Source organism: Strix uralensis, chromosome 1, assembly GCF_047716275.1.
Source record: "Strix uralensis isolate ZFMK-TIS-50842 chromosome 1, bStrUra1, whole genome shotgun sequence".
In the NCBI taxonomy this organism is placed as follows: Eukaryota; Metazoa; Chordata; class Aves; order Strigiformes; family Strigidae; genus Strix; species Strix uralensis.
The window spans coordinates 52,359,497-52,379,421 of NC_133972.1; the positions used below are offsets into that span (position 1 = coordinate 52,359,497).

Genomic DNA, 19,925 nt, shown 5'->3' on the forward strand with positions numbered 1-19,925 from the left:
AACCACTGGCAGCATATAATTCACCTACCTCATCATTGTACTGTATTCTTTAATCCTTCGACTAATTAGATCTCTACTAGTGACACCAGTATCCTATAAAACAAATTGAGATCTACTTTACAATCTTGTAAAATACAATAAATATTTTTTACTTCCAGAATACGATTCACTCTTCCTGTCAACAGACCACACATGAAAAATTAACATTTCAGTACAGTTTAAAAAAAATAAATCTAACAACAATAAGGACAGAACATTAAAAAGCTATGATGAAAACTAAAGTGAGTAATTACAAATTAAATGCTGCTATTTACTTTTTTTTTCCTCGAAGCAATACAATCTGATTAAATCCTGTTAAATTAAAAGTAAGTTTAAGTAGAAAACATGCAAGTCAACACACCCTACTATGAAAAATCCAGTCCTATGCACACACAGTATTTACATAACTAATTACTACTACACATACAGCTGAAACAGCTGTGAATTCTCAAACGTGCTTTTATCCATCTGTCTATTAGCGTTTATTAATTCATTTGCCTTTGGATAATTATTTCAAATCTGAGCAGATGTGCAACACCACAGACATGAGAATATTCCTCTGTTGCTCGTCACTGAGATGAAAATGCACTGAGGACAATATTGTGACAGATATCGATATGTTAGGTACCATAGTACATGTTTGCCTTTTGTAATTAGCATTAATTAACATTTAATTCATAGAAACATCAATAATTAATGAGACAAACAGGCATCCTTCAAAGTTTCACTTTTTAACTACTGAGAAACTCATCACACTACCAGCCCACACACCACTTTGCAATGCAAGTCTGAAAACAGAACACACTGGTTCTAATACTGCAAATTAACTTTTAAAAAACATTAGGGATTTTTGACAGATCAGATGTATCTTTAGTCAAATCAGCAATGACATTAATTCTTTTATTTCGAAAGTCTGCTCTCTGATTATGTCAGGCTTTTTTTAACTCAATTTATTTACTCTGTTACCTTGCCTTTCACCTCATTTTCTTGCATGTTCCTGCACACACTTTTGGCCTATTGTTTAATTGCAAATGATATATTTTGCTGAAGTATTACTTGCAAGAAAACACAATCAATTTTTAATTAAAAGACAAAAACTATGGCTTCTGCATTATGTATTATATGATTACCTCATCATTTAAGTTGCTGTTGTCTTGTATTGCTTTAATCCATGCTAACATATTATCTCTGTCCTCAGCTTGAAACAGATACTCGCAGTCTGATGTAGTGAGTCTAAATACATTTTTCCTCTTGGTTTCACAGTACGAGATGTCTATCAGACAAGCATTGATGCTTATGGGCTGTTCTTCTTCAGATGGGGTCATTTGTTCCTTTTTATCCTTGTACAAATAAAGTGAATGACCTCGAAGAACAACATACAATTGCTTCCATGGCCGAATGCTCCCACCAACTCGCTGAAAAAACATCAACCAATATGTTCATTTGCTTATTTGTTACAATGAACGTTTCTGGATTACAAAAACTACCTCCAGAAATTTTAAAGAGAAAGATTCGCCACCTACCTATACCATTCTTAAGAATGACCTGTGGAAAGACTACACAAAAGTGGGATTCACTAATTGCTCTCCATTAGAGGAGTGAATTGCTCAACAGCCTGCCCTCCCTGACCACCCATGAAATGCGTCCACATATGAGAGTAGGGAGAAACAGAATGTGACTAGAATTTCACAGAGGCATTATTACAAATATAGTAAAAAATATTTAGTGGACTCTTGCCCATGCCTTCTACACTTCATTCAAGTCAGACTCACGTTTACATACCACTGCAATTCCAGACTCCCAATTTCCCTTACGTGTTAGTCTATACTTGTGCAGAAGGTTAATTTGAACTCAACTCCACAACATTCACGAAAACTGCAGTTTTTTTCATTCTTAGCAAACAGGAAGACCATGAACTGCAATTCTCAAAGGACTGATTCTTACTACTTGATTAGTCATCAGAAATGAGTTTACTTCACAGATGCTTTGAAATGTAAAGTTAAGACAGGTTAGACAGCAGACTGTAAAAGCAGCTGAGGAATTCGTTAAAGTTAATGTTCTAACAGGTCTAACATTTCGTCAGTCTTATGGTCGCTCATATCCCAAAAAATTAAATTAAAAATGCAGAACAGGAAGGTTTCAATTTTCTTATCTTAGTTTTTCACCAGCTTAATATTTGTGCTAGGTTAAAAACCCAAACATGACAGGTACCTTTCCTTTGTCTGTAACAAGCTGACGAAAATGGAGCCATCCTTCCTTGGAGGCATCACCAAAGACCTCCGAAGAAGAATCTTTTCGGGAACCAGAGTCTTCTGAAGATTTCTGGCTGTCTGGGACCTAAGGAAAACATCACAGAATGAACCCCACAATGTACTTCTAAACACATTTTTCTATAATCCCTACATTCCAGATGTTTCTCACTTCAGAAATGCCCTTAGGAATATCCTCCTGGGAAAATATGATTTCTAAAGTTTCCATACAACAATAGTGACCTTACATACCCCAAGAATACTTTGAGAAACTGCAGGAGTCTTAGACTCTCCTTAGTAAGTTTTTACAAAAGCATGCCATAGGTATGCTTTGTTTACAGAGGCTGAGGAAAATGAAAATCAAGGATCACATGTTGAGCGTAGAAAAAGAGACCATGTTCACTTACGTGATGCATACAACACCAACTGGGGAAAAACATTAGAATCAATTTAAATATCAAAATCAATCCAAATTATCAACAATTTGATAAGTAGCAATTCCAATAAACTTCATGTCTGTGTTTAACACATCGTTTTGTATAATGGAGTTGTATAATTCATACAACTTGTCACAGCAGTATGTGTAATTCTTAGGAGTTGTTATATACATATTTACCTACCTTAATCCCTTTTAAGCTAGATACATGCTTAATGGATCTGTTGGGAGAAAAACAAATGTTAAAATGAGATTTTATACCTTTTAAAAAAAACTTATCTCCAAATTAACTGATATTTTTCATGAACTCACGATTTTCCCTCTTCTCTGTAGTCATCCAGACCTTCATCATACGACTTTGATCTCTCAGTTTTTGCAGCAGGCTGACTATCCAGGACACTAGGCCGGATGGATTCTACAAACAAATAGAAATTTTTGAGTATGTAGGAACCTGAAACACATTTTTACAATTTATTTCAAGCAATAAAGAGTTCACAGTTTTCACTCCTGTTCTCCAGAGTGCAAAAGGAAAAAGTTGCATGAGAAGAAAGAAGAAATCAACACTCACCATGATCATGTGAAAGCTGTCGCCGAATTAAAGGGATTGGAGATGTGGGACTGGGAGGAACAGTTGTTACAGCTGGTGCTTGAGAAGCAGATGCAGAAATAACAGCAGAAGCAGGAATGTGTGCAATATCATGGTCAATACTAGGACTAGTCGGTTCATCTACAAAGGCAGTATGTCATATATTAACATATTAAATGCATTAATCAAATGCTCAAACTAAATAGCTGTCTGAACTTCTCATTACCGGGATATCAGATATCTTAAACATGAAGACTTTCAAACAAACATAAGGATTCAATTAATTCACACTGTCAAATGTACTCTTTTTTAAGAAAGAGAAGCCTGTTTCATTTCGTAGGGATGTTAATTGTACATTAGAGATAAGGGCAAAGAACATCATATCTGATTACAGATTTTGCTGTGAGTGAATAAACAGGAATTATTTGCTAAACTCTCATAATACTATTTTGAAGTAGACTATTTTTGCTTATGTGCATAAGTGAAAAACACACATTGTATCAGACTACCGAAAACCACTTGGTTTAAATGTGTGTTCAAATAATAAAGCCAAGTTACAAACAAACAAAAAAGCATTTTAAACATATATTCAGCATCCAAAGAATCAATCCCCCCCATCCTCCATACATTCAAATAAAGAAGTATTCATATTTTTAAAAGATGGTACTACTACATACCAATTAGTTCTTCCACTAATTGTTCATACAAACGATTGCATGCCGTACATGCCCAGCACCTCACGGTCTCAATAGCCACAAGGGTCATCATGAAAGATTCCAGAAAGCTTTAAGTATTTCTAATATTTAATGTGCTTCTTACAAGATGGAAGAAGCCAAAAGATGCATTTTCAATCATTCTGAGAAAAGAGTCGTAACATCTTTTAGAACACATTACCAGAACGAGAAAAATAATTCTACTTCATGCTCCGGTAGAAGAGGGGATGGGAAGGAGAAAGAAAAAAAAAAAAATAAAATCAAGTCACAAGCAGGGGCTGAACTCTACTGCCGTAATGAATATGAATGTATTCTAGGTGCTAAGAATTGTAATATGCAGAGCTACTGAAAAGCCTATTGAAATCAATGAACACTCACAGACAGAGGTTTATTCTTTGCTTTGTGTGAACACAACTGCGTGTGCTGCATTGTGCTTTTCCAACAGTCACTAACAGTTCCGTTAAGGCAGCACTTGTACCATCAAAATTTGGCAATGTAAATTTAAAACAAGGCAATAAACAATTAAAATACAGGAAGGTTTAGCAATAACAGCCCTCTAAATTGCCTGGAGTGGAAAATAAAGTAATTTATGACATTATATGTTAAAAAAGCATACCCCCAAAAAAACTAGCTGCAAACTAGAAACATGAATAAAAAGGGAAAGCAAAAGAATTTACCGCAAACCTGTGATACCACAATTTAAAAATGTAAGTTTTACTTGGGTCCACAGTGATAAATTAGAAGCATTTACAGACCTCTTCTCTAGAGCAACTAGGAGACAGGAAGAACCTCCGTTACACTTTCATTTCCAAACCACAACAGCTCACTGTCCTATTGCCTTTTTTCATTTGCTCAGCTTCTCTGCAGCAAACCCTGAGAGAATCATAGGAACGTCGACTAAGGAATATAACCACTCCGTGTACAATTAATTAGTTTATAATATGCAAACTGGAAGCACTCAGCTTTAAGTTATTTATGTTACAGACTTATCTCAAAATGTCAGTCTGTACTCCCAAAAGTTACAAAAACACTAACGCTTGAAATAAATCTGTGCAAGCTGTGAATACAAAGTGTTAGGCAACACTACACAATTTCCCACAACACTCAAATCCAAGAATTCAGCTGAGGAAAAACAGTTTCTAAGCCCTTGAAAGCAACAATAATTATTCAAATTATTATTACTTCACAGTGGGTCTAATCCCCAGATAAATCAAAATTAAAGTGGTTTTAGAAATAGGCAAGCTTTAAGGAAACTGCAAATGACATTGGTACAGGAGAGAAGTAACTGTTCAACCCCTGAAGAGGTTGAAGGTCAGCTAACGGCAAGCTTTTCCATAATATAAAGTGATTACAGAGCAAACTATGATGTACACCATATGAGCTACTGCCTACTAATTTAATGTACTAGCAAACTCGACTGCTGCTGTCCAGTAAGAAACAAATCCCAAAAGACTACATGTATCCCTTGCACTTTGACTTTTTTGTGCTTGCAGTGTTTGTCTCTTTTCAATTTCCTTGATTAATCAGTGTATTTGCAGCCCAAAACTCCTTGTACAGCATACGAAAGGATGTGTTCAGTTCACCGATCGATGAAAACTACTGTATCTGAATGCGGTGAAGTGTATAGAAAACACAAGCCAGAGGAGAAGCCACACAAAATAATTCTTTCAGTTTGTTATCTCACGGATTACCAGTGTCCCTTTAGATATCTGTAACAAAAAGGTCAAAGACTCCAGGACTACTTAAAGTTTTACTTTTCACTTGAGAAAAGGATACAAATACAATTTGTTCTGCATTATTGTCTATGAAACCACCCAAGAGACCAGCCATCAGAAAATGAACCAGCATGGTGACAGAGCATCTCTGGCAAGTGGGAGGATGCCACTTGTCACCTCTGTCCGAACATGAGCATGCAACTCGTCAACAGTTGCAACTAGTGATTTTCAGAAAGAGCCTTTCAACACAAAAACATTTACAGGGGATAAGACACTGAAAACTTGTAATAAACAGGCAACATAGGTCCAACTGCGTTGGAGTAACTTGCAGTAACTGATTTGCTAGCTAAAGCAGAGAGAAATTAATGTATCAAAGTACATTTATACTTCAGTGCAGCTGGAGATCAGAGACCTACAAAGAGAGGCAACATCTGAACACAATGCAAGTGGTCAGGAAAAATACTAACCTTCTGACTCTGCAAAGACAAATTTACAATGAATGGACTCAGAGGCAGAACTAGAGATTTCAAAATTGAGAATTACATGGGTGAGAAAGCATGACAGAGAAGACATATTATCCCCACTCTGTGAATGAAGAACTCAGGAACAAGTATTAACCCATTTTTCAAAAATTCAAAGGAATGAACACCAAAAAAATCACTGAAAAACAAAGCACAGATCTGTATCATACCCTAGTATGTTGCTACAATACAATTTTATCATGATTAACATAATATTTAGTATCTTTTTTTACACCTGACTCTCCTGGAGCAGTCCTTCAGGATTACACATAAAGGTATGAAAGTAACAACCTGAACACTTGAACACAAAAAGGAGGCACATTTTGAGACGCTTAAATATAATTTAAATGAATCACAGAACTATTCAGGTGGGAGCAAACTTTGGAAGGTCTCCTAGCCCATCCTCCTCCTCCGAGCAGGGTTAGCATTGAATTCAGACCACGTTGCTCAGGGCTTTTGTCCAACAAGTGCCAAATAAAGAGGAACAATCTCTTCCCTCAATATCCTGGGTGTGCTCTTATTGATGCAGACCAGTACAGTGTTAGTCTTCATCACCAGCAAGGTGCCGGTACTGCTGCAGGAGGTCAGCATATTCCAGGAGCGGGACTTAGCATCTCCGCTTCAATTTCAAGAGGTTCCTAGCCTAGAGGGATAAGTCCTTCTGAATACACACACCTTCATGTGTATTGACTGCACCCCCTAGTTTGGTGTTCTCTGCAAACTTAATATTCCATCTCCTCTCTAGCTCACTGATAAGATATAAACAAAATGGACCCTAAAGAACACCACTTATAACCAGCCTCCAGGCAGAATATGAACCCTTAGCCACTACCCTTTATACCTGATGATCCAGTATTTCTACATATCCAGCAGCACACCCATCTAGACTATGGCACAAAGATGGTGTTGCAGAAAAGGTTAAAAGCCTTGCTAAAGTCAAGGTTGGTGCCCCCCCCTTGGTGTTCTCCTCTCATTCACAGATCTAGTCATCTCATAAAACAGAATCACATTGGTCAAGCACTATTTACCCTTGGTAAATCCACACTAGCTATTACCAACTGTCCTGGTTTAACCAGGATAGGGTTAAGTTTCCCCAGCAGTGGGGGGGGACGTCACATCCTGGCAGGTCACATTTTCCTGGCGCGAGCGCGGTGCACTCGTGGTTTTGTACATCGTGCTTCAAACTGCTGTATTTGGTAGCTATTTTGCTCTGTTCATTGCTATCACTATTACTGTTATTGTTATTGTTGTTGTTGGTTGTGTTGCTATTGCACTGTTGTATTAAACCTTTCCTTATTTCAGTCTTGGGGCTTTGTATTTCACTCCCTTTGTGGGGGAGGGGCAGCGGCCGCGTGGTCTCAGACCCCAGCAGGGGCTAAACCACCACACCAATCACGTTCTCCTTCATGTGCCCCGAAATAAGTTCCAAGAGGACCAATTCCATGATTTTCCTAAGGATTGAGATATAGCCAATTGACTGCCTCCCCTGCATTGTCCTTCTCATCCTTTTTCAAGACAGGTGCACAATTTGCTTTTTTCCAGTTAATGGGGACCTCCCCCAGTCCTCATGATCCTTCAAAGATGGGTTGTTTTTGTTTGTTTGTGTTGGGAGGGGGGGGAATTGTTAGGGGTTTGTTTTTATCTCTTTTTTTAAAAAAAGGAAATTGTTTAATCAATCATAACATATAATCATGGACAGCATATTCACAGACTAACTTTAGTCCAGAGAGACTAAACTTCAGGTACCCTTGAGCTATCATTCAGATTTTTTTCTTCACTGGTAATAGAAAGTGACTGGGAAAAAAATAGCTTCCCAAGAGTAAAGCCATCTTTTATGTTTATTCCCCTTCGGACATGGTAGTCTTGCAAGCAGTATCTCAACACCTCAACAGACTAAGAAGGAACTGTATTATTTAGTAAGTGTATTGCAGACTGCATTACCATTTAACACACTCATTAGGCATTTCAATTTAAACAATGTATGTGGCTACAAACCTTAACTCAACAAGTATGTATTTTATCAAAGACTATTTATTATCTGCTTTGAAGATTCAGATCATAAAAATGTAACAGCTGTGCAGTAACACACACTTAAAACAGCTTTAAATTGCTTTTCATGTGAAGAGTGTTGAGACACAAAAAAAAAGTATCACTCAACATACAATTTCCCAAACTGCATACATTGAAGAAGATAACTGTACTTTAATATTATTGGCTATCTGAAAACCATATCCAATTCTCAGATTATGCATGTGTTTAAAGATGCCCCCATAGCGCTTAACGCAATTTTGGTTACTCATATATCTTATGGAATTGTAACAGTGATTGCACTTTGTAAGAAGCTCAGCCTTCTGCAGAAGGCTACAGGGAGGTAACATACTTGCTTTCTGTCTCCAAAGGAAAGGGCTAAAAGAGTCATTAAAATTGTTACCTTCATTCAATGGAGGCACAGAAGTGAAGGTTTCTATACGCTGAGATGGCATCTACCCAAGAGCCGTTACAGTAAGTATTTTTATCATTGACCCTCTATTCCTTCAATACTTCTCTCAAACAGCAGGTTATGGTTTTTGGGGTACAATTTAGGAACGAATCTGACATGGCAAATTCATTTGCTTGTGGCAGAAAAGGCACAAAACTATGAAACACTCATCAGAAGCATAAAAAAAAATTAAAAAAAAATATTTTCCTTATTGGAGGACATGCAGGACATGCCAGTGACATGAACAGACCCTGCAGCGAGACCAGCTTTGGAGGCACTCCCTTACTTCCAAGTCCTCTGTCAACAACTGTTTTGCATGCTGCATCCTTGGCCTACCCAAGCACTGCACAGTACATAATACCATGACAGGCTCTGCACACTTTAAAATCTTGTCCTACATCTAATACCTCCTCTGTGCTTCTCAGTTTAGGTTTGCTCCAGCTTGCTATAGGCAGCTCTTGCCTTATGGTACAGCCATGTGGACCAGATCTCCCTCCCTTCACCTCGGTGGCAGGCAGGACACGAGGGGTCAAGCAAAGGCTGCTGAGGCACAGGCACAAGCGGAGCAAGGGAGAGCAGAGCAGGGGGACAGAGGCCACAAGGAAGAGGCACCAGTGAGAAGAATGCAGGAGGAAAAGAGAGGGGATGGACAGGATACTGGAGGTAGGAAGACCATCTTCATCCACACACAGGCAAGGAAGTTAAAAAGAAGTCTATCTCAGAGGCTCCTCATCTCCAAGAAACCTTAAAAGAAGCTGAATTCAAGGTAAACACAGACATACTAATATAGACCATTTTTCTTAAAAGCCTGTCAGGAAAACAACCAAATAAAAAGACCATGTATACAATTTCACTTGCATAGTGAGAAGGCCAGAAATAACTAATAAAACAAAAATGAACTGCTCAATCAAAAATAAACTATATGAAACTAACCTTACTATCACACAAGATAGCACAAAGGACCAATAAATACCCCACAGCAGTGACTTTTTGTTACTGAGCTTTAAGTACAAGCAGCTGCATTTTATACTTCAACCTGCAAGGGTAAAAGCTCCAATAATTAAAGACTTCCAAGCCTAAAACACATGATTTGGAAAGAAGATGCACTATTGCCTGGATTCATCATGACTCACTACCTCATTTTTCAAAAGAGAGCCTTTAGAAAGGTTTTTTTTGTTTGTTAGTTGTTAAGTACTTCCAGCACTCACAGCACTGATTGTCTTTACAAAGAACTTCTTCATAGATATATTACTTTACGTAATTACCCTCTTGTAGCCAAAAGAATATAATAGAAACATGTCTGCATGCTGAGCACATTCATTTCTGTAAGCCACAAACACAAGACTGGAACAAGCCTCCTGAATCATCAAATCCAGCCCTCTGCTAATGCACTCATGTAAATAATATGTTTATTATACTGATTGAGTTTCACATAGAAAAAGGCTTCCCAAGGTTATTCTTCATGTAAGACTATTCTGAAAGCCTTATCTATTACAGTCAGTTGCTTATTTCAGTGTTAAACAAATGTATCTTTCTATACAAAATAATTCTAAAGGTTCCTGTTCACAGTATTACCCTGTCATATAAAAAAGTACAATACTCAATACACTTTTCTTGGGCCAAGAACTCCTATAGCATTCCTTTATTACCTGTAATTATTATTTTAAGTTATAATGATATACTATGGATGATTTATGCTTTGAAAATATTACCCATTACCAAACAAATCTGATGCTTCTACTCAATGTTAAAAATTGACTTCAAATTTAAAGGCTTAATTTAAAAAAGGATTTTTGAGTTACACAGAATTTGAACGGTATTTAAAATGCTAATTTGTAATTTTGTGTTTTGGCTGCTATACTTCAAAATACCACAATGATTTAAAAATTGTTCTTTGGATAAGAAATGCCGAAATTTTCAGCCTGGAGCAATAGTGATTTGGCAGGCCACACTGTAAAACCCTGAAAAGAAACAGAAGACTGATGCTTATCTTGGAAACACTGATGACATGTTAAAAGCTGTGCCAATGCTATCGCTAAAATAACGGAGGCAATAGTCCCTCAAAAATGAACATCTGTCAGCTCTAATTTCTGCTGCAGTTACATTTATATTTTCATAGTTTGGAATAGCTAGGCAGTAACTTGTAGAAAAAAATCACAATGGCTGAAGGTTTTCATATTCATCTTGACTGCTAACAGTTCTTGCTAAAATTAAATTCTCCTTAAATCATGCCATATCAACTATCTGTATTCAGCCATCATTTGCCCTTAAGGTAGCCCACACATTTTGGGTTGACAAGCCACAATCTCTGCTGCAGAAGTTGGAGATTTTGAATTTCTCTTTGCCTGACGCTTATTTCTTCTCACAAGGAGAAAACAGAATGAGTACATTCTTTCAATTATTTCTTCATTGCATGTGATAGTATTTCTGGTTGTTCCCTTAACCTGACTGTTCCTACCATTATAGCCCTTTTTACAGTGTGCTGTCTAAGTGTATCAATTTATTTTCTAGTTTCAAGAATGTAACTGCATTCAGTATGTGTGTATTCACATTATTGTCTTCTGTACCAAAGCCTAAGCAGCCTCCAGAGAGAGGCATAAAGATGTAGAGGGAGAAGAGGAAAGGTATGGCACATATTTCACAAAAAAAAAGGTAGTAAACTCATTACACTTACAAAAAAAGTACTTGGAAGCTATGTACATGACTTAATCATTTAAGGGTAGGTACTGATAAGATAAACCCTACACACCTCTACTTCCAGCATTAGAGAAGAATGCCATCACATATACAATAAAGATGCCTGAAAAGTTTAACTAATGCTGGGTGTTTTAGAATGTTTCACCTCCTAATTCCTTAGTTAATTTACTTTAAAAATAATAAAAAAAAGTATTTGGTAACAAAAAAATAATTAAAAAGCAGGTTGAGCAGAATTCACTAGAACCCAGCCAAATTTATCCTATCTGTTAATCAGCAAGTACACAAATACTTATTTGGACACAAGTTTCTTGAAAAGTAGATATTGGAACACAATAAAAAGGTGAAAAGCAGAGCCTGCCTTATTACACAGAAATCACTATGGTTGGTTGCCTGCGCCAAGGGTAGAAGCAACAGAGAGATAAAACCATGAGTGGCATGGAAAGGGTGAATCAAGATTAGCAGTCTGCTGGTCACTCTTACAACATCTGTATCAGGAATTCAGCCAGCAAGAGACAGGTTTTAAAAAAACCACACACGCACAAAAAAAGGAATAAATATCATGTAATTAAAGCTGTGAAACTCCTGGCAAATCTTTATTTAAATCATACAGGGTACTGGACAGCAAAATTTGACTGTAGTACAAAAGAGAATGGAGGAATTTATGGAGCACTTAAAATCACATTTGGCTCAGGGATGTTGTAAAGTGCAAATGGTTGGAGAATAGAAAGTAACAACATTAAGTATCACATATCCTTGTCCTGTTATTACACCTTTCCTTAGGTATCACTTTCAGCCTGAGAGAGGACACTCATCTAATTTTTACAACACTTTGGTGTTATCAAAGTCCGGCCAAATATTTTTATCTGGCTAATTTTCTCTCAGTTATTCACAAATTAATAGCAGAATAAAGCAACCTAAAATTTTTCTAGGATAAGGATGTACTAGATATTTTCGAAAACAGGATGATTTCGAAAACTGTATACTAGGATGACTATAAACTTATTTGATTTGAAAAAAAAAAATTAAACTTCATGATGATGTTTATTTAGGCTAAGTATTTTAAAACATATCCATTTAAAATTGATTTTCATGTGACAACCCACTGCAAAGTCAGAAAGAACATTCACCCAGAAGTAACGGCCAAAGCACTAAACTGCACTGGCAGCTAGACACACTGCAATCAGGTTAAGTACTGAAGCAGTTTCTCCATTTCACTCATAGAGGTAGTTCATTCAACTCAATCTGAGAGTTGGATTATCCTTTTTTTCAATTGCTTTCTACTCTACAATAAATGATGTAAGAAGGAAAAAAATTGTTTCAAGCTAGCTGCAAATCTCAGACACGCACACTAGACATCTCGTCTAAGAAATGTACTAAAATAACTACATTCTTAATCAACAGTTACAAAAATGTTAAGCAGCATACTGATTTCCATCCCAGTGCAGGTTAACACATCCAAAATTACCCAGTAAATCAGAAATTTATCATCTGCTGTTCTCTGAGAAATTGTGTACAAATCACAAGTCTGAAAAAATGTACACTGAACACCACAATTGCCAATATAGTCACTGATAGAGGTAATGGTATTTCTACTAGTCTTAGAGAACAGGTAGAAACCATTTTTGGGTAAAAGGAATAACCTTTCATTATACTAACTGATACAGTTTGAAATAGGAAGCATTGCAAGAACAGAGTCTTTGGACCTGAAATAGAAATAGCAGCTTTCCAAGCTAACCACAACACCCTCCATTTAGTAGCACATGGAAAGTACTGAAGCCTGCAGTACCAGGGTATGTTTTTCTGTAAAACTGGCAGCTTCCTCATCCCCCAAGAACATCTGCTTACCTGAAGAAGAGTTTAAGCACACAATATCTTACCTTTTTCAAATAAATCAATTTCGCCTATAAAAGATACTACATCTGCCTACTAGGTTTGCTCTGAACAGATCTCTCATTTCTATTAGCAAATGCAAACCAAAATTTAATCTTCCTGCCTCCTAACAGCCATTACAAAAAGACTAGTGTCAAAAGGCTGTTCCTCAGTGACCCACCATAATCCCTGCAAGAATCTGCTGTAAGCAAGCTTACAGAAATGCTGCTTGGATTTCTGTTTGTGGTGCAAGGCACCATGCTACTTACAAAGAGCTAAAATCATTCTGATGTTGCGTTATTCTCAAGAGCAGGTTAGTCACAAAATACTGCCGCAGAAGCCAACTGTTCCTGGCTAAATTTCTACCAAAATATTGTCTGGCCATATCTACTACTTTTAATAAGCAGAAAATGGTAACACACCACAAAGTATTTAAAAAGGCAATAATATGTAACCTCGGAAGATATTTATTCCCTCCAAATTTGCATTTTTATACTAGTCCAAAGATCTACTGTACAAATAACTTCAGTAAGTGCATTTATGAAATGAACCATATCTAATAAAACCTAATACCGGAAAAAAAAATTATGTTGATGAGAAGCTGGGGGGTTGCCAACACCAAGGTATGTCTTTATTCAAAGTAACATCCTTCTCAATCCTCAGACAGAAGGGAAAAAAGTAAAAGCCCAAATCAAAACACAAAACAGAAAAATCCAAGTGATTTTCCTTCAGAAGAGTTAAATAGCCTTTAACTGAGTTTCAAAGTAGATCTAGGGTTTTATCCGCCTGATTAAGTAAGGCTTTTAACAAGTAAAGCTGTAATTAAGCATAATGATAGTGGAACAAGCAAAGTTAGAATCATGCATATTAATTCTAACTTTGGAAGATGCCCACTCTTAATGGCATTTGATGCTCTTCCTATTCAGAGAGGGTTATATTTCATTTCAAGGTACTGGAAATTTTCCACAGCACCTGTAACTACACAAGAATTTCTTGCTAGGAAGACAGCCACCGGTACTGTGTTGGCTCAGACCACGCCCATGCTCTAGCAGCACCACTTCTTAGTATTTCTGGAGTATTCAGGAAGTTTCAGTCCAAGAGGACTCATAAGAATTGACACAATCCCACATGCTGTTATGCCAAGACGCTGCAACAGAGAGTTACCACTTTGTTTCTTCTGAACTGCTCAGCTGCTACCAGAATGCAGTACAATTGACATGCTTAAGGCTTCTTTAAACTTTAATCATCCCATTTCTCTAAAATCTGGAATCAAGTCACATAAGTAAGAGTCCAAAACTTTGTCAAAATCAAGATAGAAGATTGTGCAGAAAAGTTGGGCTTGATTTTGATGATCTTGATCTGACTTTTACATGACATTTAAATTGTACTGGATTAGAAAACTCCCATAAAGCACTCCTAAATGAGTAAAAATACTGCACATAACTTAAATCAAGTGCCCAATGTTGATTTTAGGTGTAGTATTAAAAAACCCTGCACAAAGACTGGTTACATGCCTTACAAACTTGTACTAATCCTTAAAGAAAGATTGACAGGCTCTAAAGAAGATTCCAACATTACACTGGATACTGATGCATTCAGTAGTACAAAAAACCTAAAAAAAAAATCTATACAACTCCCATCGAAAAAGGAAAAACTAATACAAAAATCATCTGCTAACTAAGAAAGCATTTTTGTTACGTCTAAACAAAATTTTGGCAAAAGAACAGAATTATTTTATCTTTTGTATGATTTCCATTCTTTGATGCACACAAAGCTTCTTTGCTATTTTTGGTTATTTACTTTAAAAACTAGTAGTATATATTACAGATAATTCTAGAGGGAAAAAAATCACTGCTGCAGATCCACAATAGAAGACAACTGTGCTAAAACAATGTATCTGTAACTTCTTTAATCTAATCTGTAAAAAAAAAATCTAAGGAGAATTAAGACGACTTTTTTTTCACATACATGAGTTTGAGGATAGAAATACAACATTTTCTAAATACTTCCTATACTAAATTCAAGAACACAGAGTCAGGTATAAATCAAGCTGTGTGGAAAACGGTCCGCAAGCATCTAAACTTCCAAGGATTAAACCAGCCACAACAAAAGAAAATCCAATTCAACAACAACAGTGGGGCAAAGACAACACATGCATTGACTACTTGAGTAGAACTGCTCTGCCACTGAAACTGTGTCTTCAGCTGATTATTACAATTCCTCATGCATCCAAAACTGGATTAATTTTTTTAACTACTACTTGCAATCCTTCCATGAGCTCCTCTTTTCTTCCAAATTATCTCAAAAGTGCTCAGCCTTCTTCCTAGTAGATCCCTGTAATTCCAACCCTGCTTGTGTCACAACCCACAGGTGAATCTTTGTGCCTTCTCACATTTTGCTTCCACAAACTCTTTGACTCATATCTATGTTAGCACCTTTACTTGCAAAGTCACTTCATTTTATTGCTATCCTTTCACCCGAATCAGCTTTCCTCTATCCCATATCCATCTCAGAAAGCTTTCACCTTACCTGTTCAGCTGACAACCTTTTTTTTCACAAATCACCCTTATATGGATTTACATGCATTTCTGGAATCCAGTAAAGAGAAAATGTGTTTTATACTAGAGAAGTAAAAAATATTTTGAAAGGTGCCACAAATGCTAGTTGTCCATATACGTAACACCAGAGCATTATGTGGAGTGATAACCAGACACAGTTATATAATGCAGACTTCTCCAGAAGGTTAAGGAAAACTCTAGAAAAATATTAAATCACTGTAGACATTTTTACACCAATCCTCCAGGACTCCAAACAAAACAGAACTTTTTTTTCCTCCTGAAGAGCATTTTTAGTTTTACCAACCTATTATTAGTCTAGATGAAAAAAGAGCCCCCATGCTCCTCAGCCTCAGGGTTTACAGGAACAGCAGTCAGCTACCTGGCATGGTGCCCTCCATCATCTTTAGCAGAGAAGAGCATTTGATGTACACTGGAATAGTTTAACTCACCAATAAATGGAATAGAAGCCAAGGAGTCACCAGGTGGGCTGGAACCCGATGCTTTCCTTTCTTCTATTCTTTTTATGTGGACTTCTCTCCGAGCATCGTTAGGTAACCAACAGGTAGTGTCCGAGGCTGCCTCCTGGTCATTTACAGCAAGAATGTAGGACTGATGCCTCAAAGGCTGTGGAGTTTGGTGGCCAGAAGGTGATTTGTCCCGCATGACCACTGTGTCTTTGTCATTTTCCTGACCATCCGTTTGCAGAATTTCAGGCTCTTGGACATCTTCCCTTTCGAAATCATGAATCTTTTGTCTGATGGAACCATCTACGTTGTCAGAGGTAGTTGAACTCTCACTTGTTGGCTGAACAAGTTTGGCGGAAGCTGGAGACAAAGAAGAGGGTTGGATGGTTTTGCCAGTTTCTGTTTTGTGATCTGGGGCACCCTCTGCTCCGATCCTTGACTGTTGGTTTAACAGACCACTCTGATGCAAGTGATTTACTGTTCTTTGGTCTTTGCTGGCAATAGCATCCAGGCCCTGGTTAAGGGGAAACGATGGTTTTGCTGCATAGGGAGCAGAGTTCTTCAAAGAGCTACTTTTAGAACTTCTGGCTGGTGTGAGAGACAATCTCTCTTGTGAAACAGTTGTAGATTTTGAAACTCCCCCAGGAGTTTGCAAATCTCGAGAAGACTGTAACATTTTTATATCTGGTGGAACTTTCTGAAAATGAGAACCAGGCAGAGAAGCTCGACTACCTGTTCTCCTGTTATCTGAAATATAAGCACTCGGAGGCATAGAAAAATTTTGTCCTCGAAGGGACATGTGAAATGCGTGCTGTCTAGACCTCTCATAAATACCTCGCCTATCATCTTGTTCAGTAAACCCTGTCCACTTGTAAGTCTTTCTCCTATCTCCATTTGTATCCGCAATCAGATTCTCAGAATGAAAATTTTCTAGCACTTCACCCTGTTTGCTGAGATAATCCCATGATCGAGCCCTGTGATTCCTCGTGTTAACTGAAGGTGAAGTTAGAGTATCTTGCGAAGCACTTCGTGGCCACTCTTTCAACAACATGGGATCTTCAAGTCTTTCCTGGGATACACTTCTCTGCCGGACCTGAACAGACTGTGGAACCCTGTCATGAGAGGTGCTCCTGCGCCGTACCTGTGAAGCAGTGCGATTTTGCACCACTTGATTATAATCAGTTGTATTCTGAGAAGCTGCTCTTAAACTATCTAACCTTTCCTGTATTGTTCGGGAGCCATACATGTGCATGCGCCTATTATCAATGTACTCTTTGTAAGTTTTGTATGTCTTCCAGTCTATGTGCTGGTGGGAGGTTGGAGAACTGTAATGATTAGTAGAGACTGAGGGAGAGTCTGTGGCTTGAGCAGGAGGTCTAGTGCTTGGGATTCCTTCTGAACATACTACATAGTTTGAAGCTTTACTTAGTGTTCCAGTTGGATCAACTGGCCTTGTTATTGGAGTCTGGGGAAGTACAATGGCAGTGGACACTGAAGAAGATGGTGACGTGGTCCGTGCTTTTAGACTGGTTTGATCTTTTAAGCCATATCTTACTTCCTCTGTCCTGTGTGATGGACCAGCATGATTATTTCTACAAGATGGCAAATCTACAGCCTTCTCAGAAGGCACAATAACAGTCCTTACAGTTTCATTGCAAACACACACAGCTGTGTTTGATTTTGCAATGTCTGTTGGTGATGGAGGCACTTGTATTTCCATTCTGTAGGCCCTCTCTGGCTGTGTCAATGCCCGTACTGGTCTACTGACTTGCTGTTTCCCCAGTGAGAAGTCGGAAGATAGCTTGTCACCAGCTTGTGCTATAACAGAAGCTGTGGATGTCAGGCGTGGATAACATATTGGCGGTGGTTCAGGTATGTTGTGGGCATTACCACTGTAGGCTTCGTTGCCTTTCAGGTAGGCATCTTGGGAATACGCCTGTGGAGAGAAGATTGAGTGAGTATGCAGCAGTGAGGGAGATGGAAAAGTTCACCATCTAGTATTTGCATGATCAAGCTTCAAGAGAGGGAACACAAGTACAGAATTCACACCTATCATTTTAGACAAAATGTTAGTTAAAAAGATAAAAATAGCATTCCATCCCCTTAGTGAGCAGAAACAGAACAAGCAAAATCGTTTATATATACATTCCTGCCCTCAACAATTAAAAAACTGATGACCAATTCTAGGAAATACTGCAGATAGGGCACTGAGGCAGGTTTCCCAAAATCCGTGAGCACAAAATACATTATTTTTCTCCTTCTTAATTTTGCTTTCTATCATGACGCTTCGCACCTTCTTGTGTAAGCTTCACATTGCTGGAAACCAGAATTTCACAGCAATCAACAGGTTAAAATGCTGCATAAATTCAACCAGCACTAGAAAATTCTCTAGTCACTTTCTGTATAAAAGAACTCTGTTCACATAACGTAGTACGTATGAAAAGTGCACACAAATATACATACACATGCTCCTCTAAGATGTCTTCTACATAAAAGCTACTGTTCCTAAACATAAAATGAATAAATTGAAGCAGTAACATCTTTGTTGTGAGCCAACACCCTATAAGTCATCTTACATTTTACAGGAGACAGCCAGTACATGGCACGCAAGTCTTACTGCAAAAATACTAATAACATTTTTAACTACTGTCCACACACTATTAAAACACAAACTAAAATCTCAGATTAATTTCCTTAGTGCATTTATTTGCACCTTTAAGGGCCTGACTCCTACAGTTATATTACACTTAGTATGTTTCTGTAGCCTTTTAGAAAAGTAGCATTTATCATTGTGAAATTAACGGAACATTCAAAATAATAAATCAATGAGAAGCATACAGCATACTTAAACAATACCCTATTATTGAAAAACTTTAGCATGACTTCAGTTTAAACAGAATGAAATAGCCAATGCAGAGCCTGCCAATGCAACAGAAGATTAAAATGATTTCTCAGAGCTTTTACACGCTTAGACATAGTAACATATCATAGCATTTCCTCTCCAAATCATAACATGCTCAATTCTGGAGTATCAGTGTGCCCTGTCTTAACACTAGACAGATTATAAAAACCCAAGTGCAGCCATAAGATTAATACAGAGCAAAGTACAGAGGAGGGCGAGGCACTCACAGTACTGCTGCAATGTTACACTGAGCATTAGTGAAGTGCAAAATACTAAAGCACACAGAGAAAACCGACCAAATAACACAGGCACAAACCACAAATTAAGAGATTAGCTTTATGAAGAAAATTCAACTGAGACTATCTAGCTCATTTCCAACAAACTTGCTGTTTCATATTCTTGCTTCTCACAAATCATTAAGAAAAACATGCCTTACAAACCCATCAGAGAAATGGCTACTGTAGATTTCTTACCAGTGCTGTGACATCCTTTGTAAACTGCAGCTGGCAGAAAACAGGAAAACATAGTAAAAGCTGCTTACAGATGTAAAGACAGAATTATCTTGTCATATTGATGTTGAATACAGGAAGCTAAAAATACAACTACCCTGATTTCAGTGGAAGGTACCAACAGAGGTAAAGGGCAGTAGAGCATAAAAAATAACTTCACCCTCCTTGTGAGCATATTCATCTCAGGC

The 19,925-nt window shown here is 37.6% G+C and overlaps 1 protein-coding gene across 3 annotated transcripts in view; it reads right to left on the reverse strand.

Annotated features, from left to right (window-relative positions):
* The window catches only part of ARHGAP21 (Rho GTPase activating protein 21), a 119,630-nt gene that overhangs the window by 12,796 nt on the left and 86,909 nt on the right, over positions 1–19,925 (reverse strand). For 2 of the 3 annotated variants that reach the window (XM_074866136.1, XM_074866147.1), the window contains exons 7-13: positions 16,312–18,262; positions 3,293–3,451; positions 3,037–3,139; positions 2,909–2,945; positions 2,251–2,376; positions 1,170–1,454; positions 29–93 (exon numbers count right to left, since the gene is read on the reverse strand). In XM_074866136.1, the coding sequence (XP_074722237.1) occupies positions 29–93; positions 1,170–1,454; positions 2,251–2,376; positions 2,909–2,945; positions 3,037–3,139; positions 3,293–3,451; positions 16,312–18,262 (2,726 nt within the window). Of the gene's footprint in view, positions 1–28; positions 94–1,169; positions 1,455–2,250; positions 2,377–2,908; positions 2,946–3,036; positions 3,140–3,292; positions 3,452–16,311; positions 18,263–19,701; positions 19,732–19,925 lie in introns of all 3 variants that reach the window. The other variant, XM_074866157.1, reaches the window with a different exon arrangement.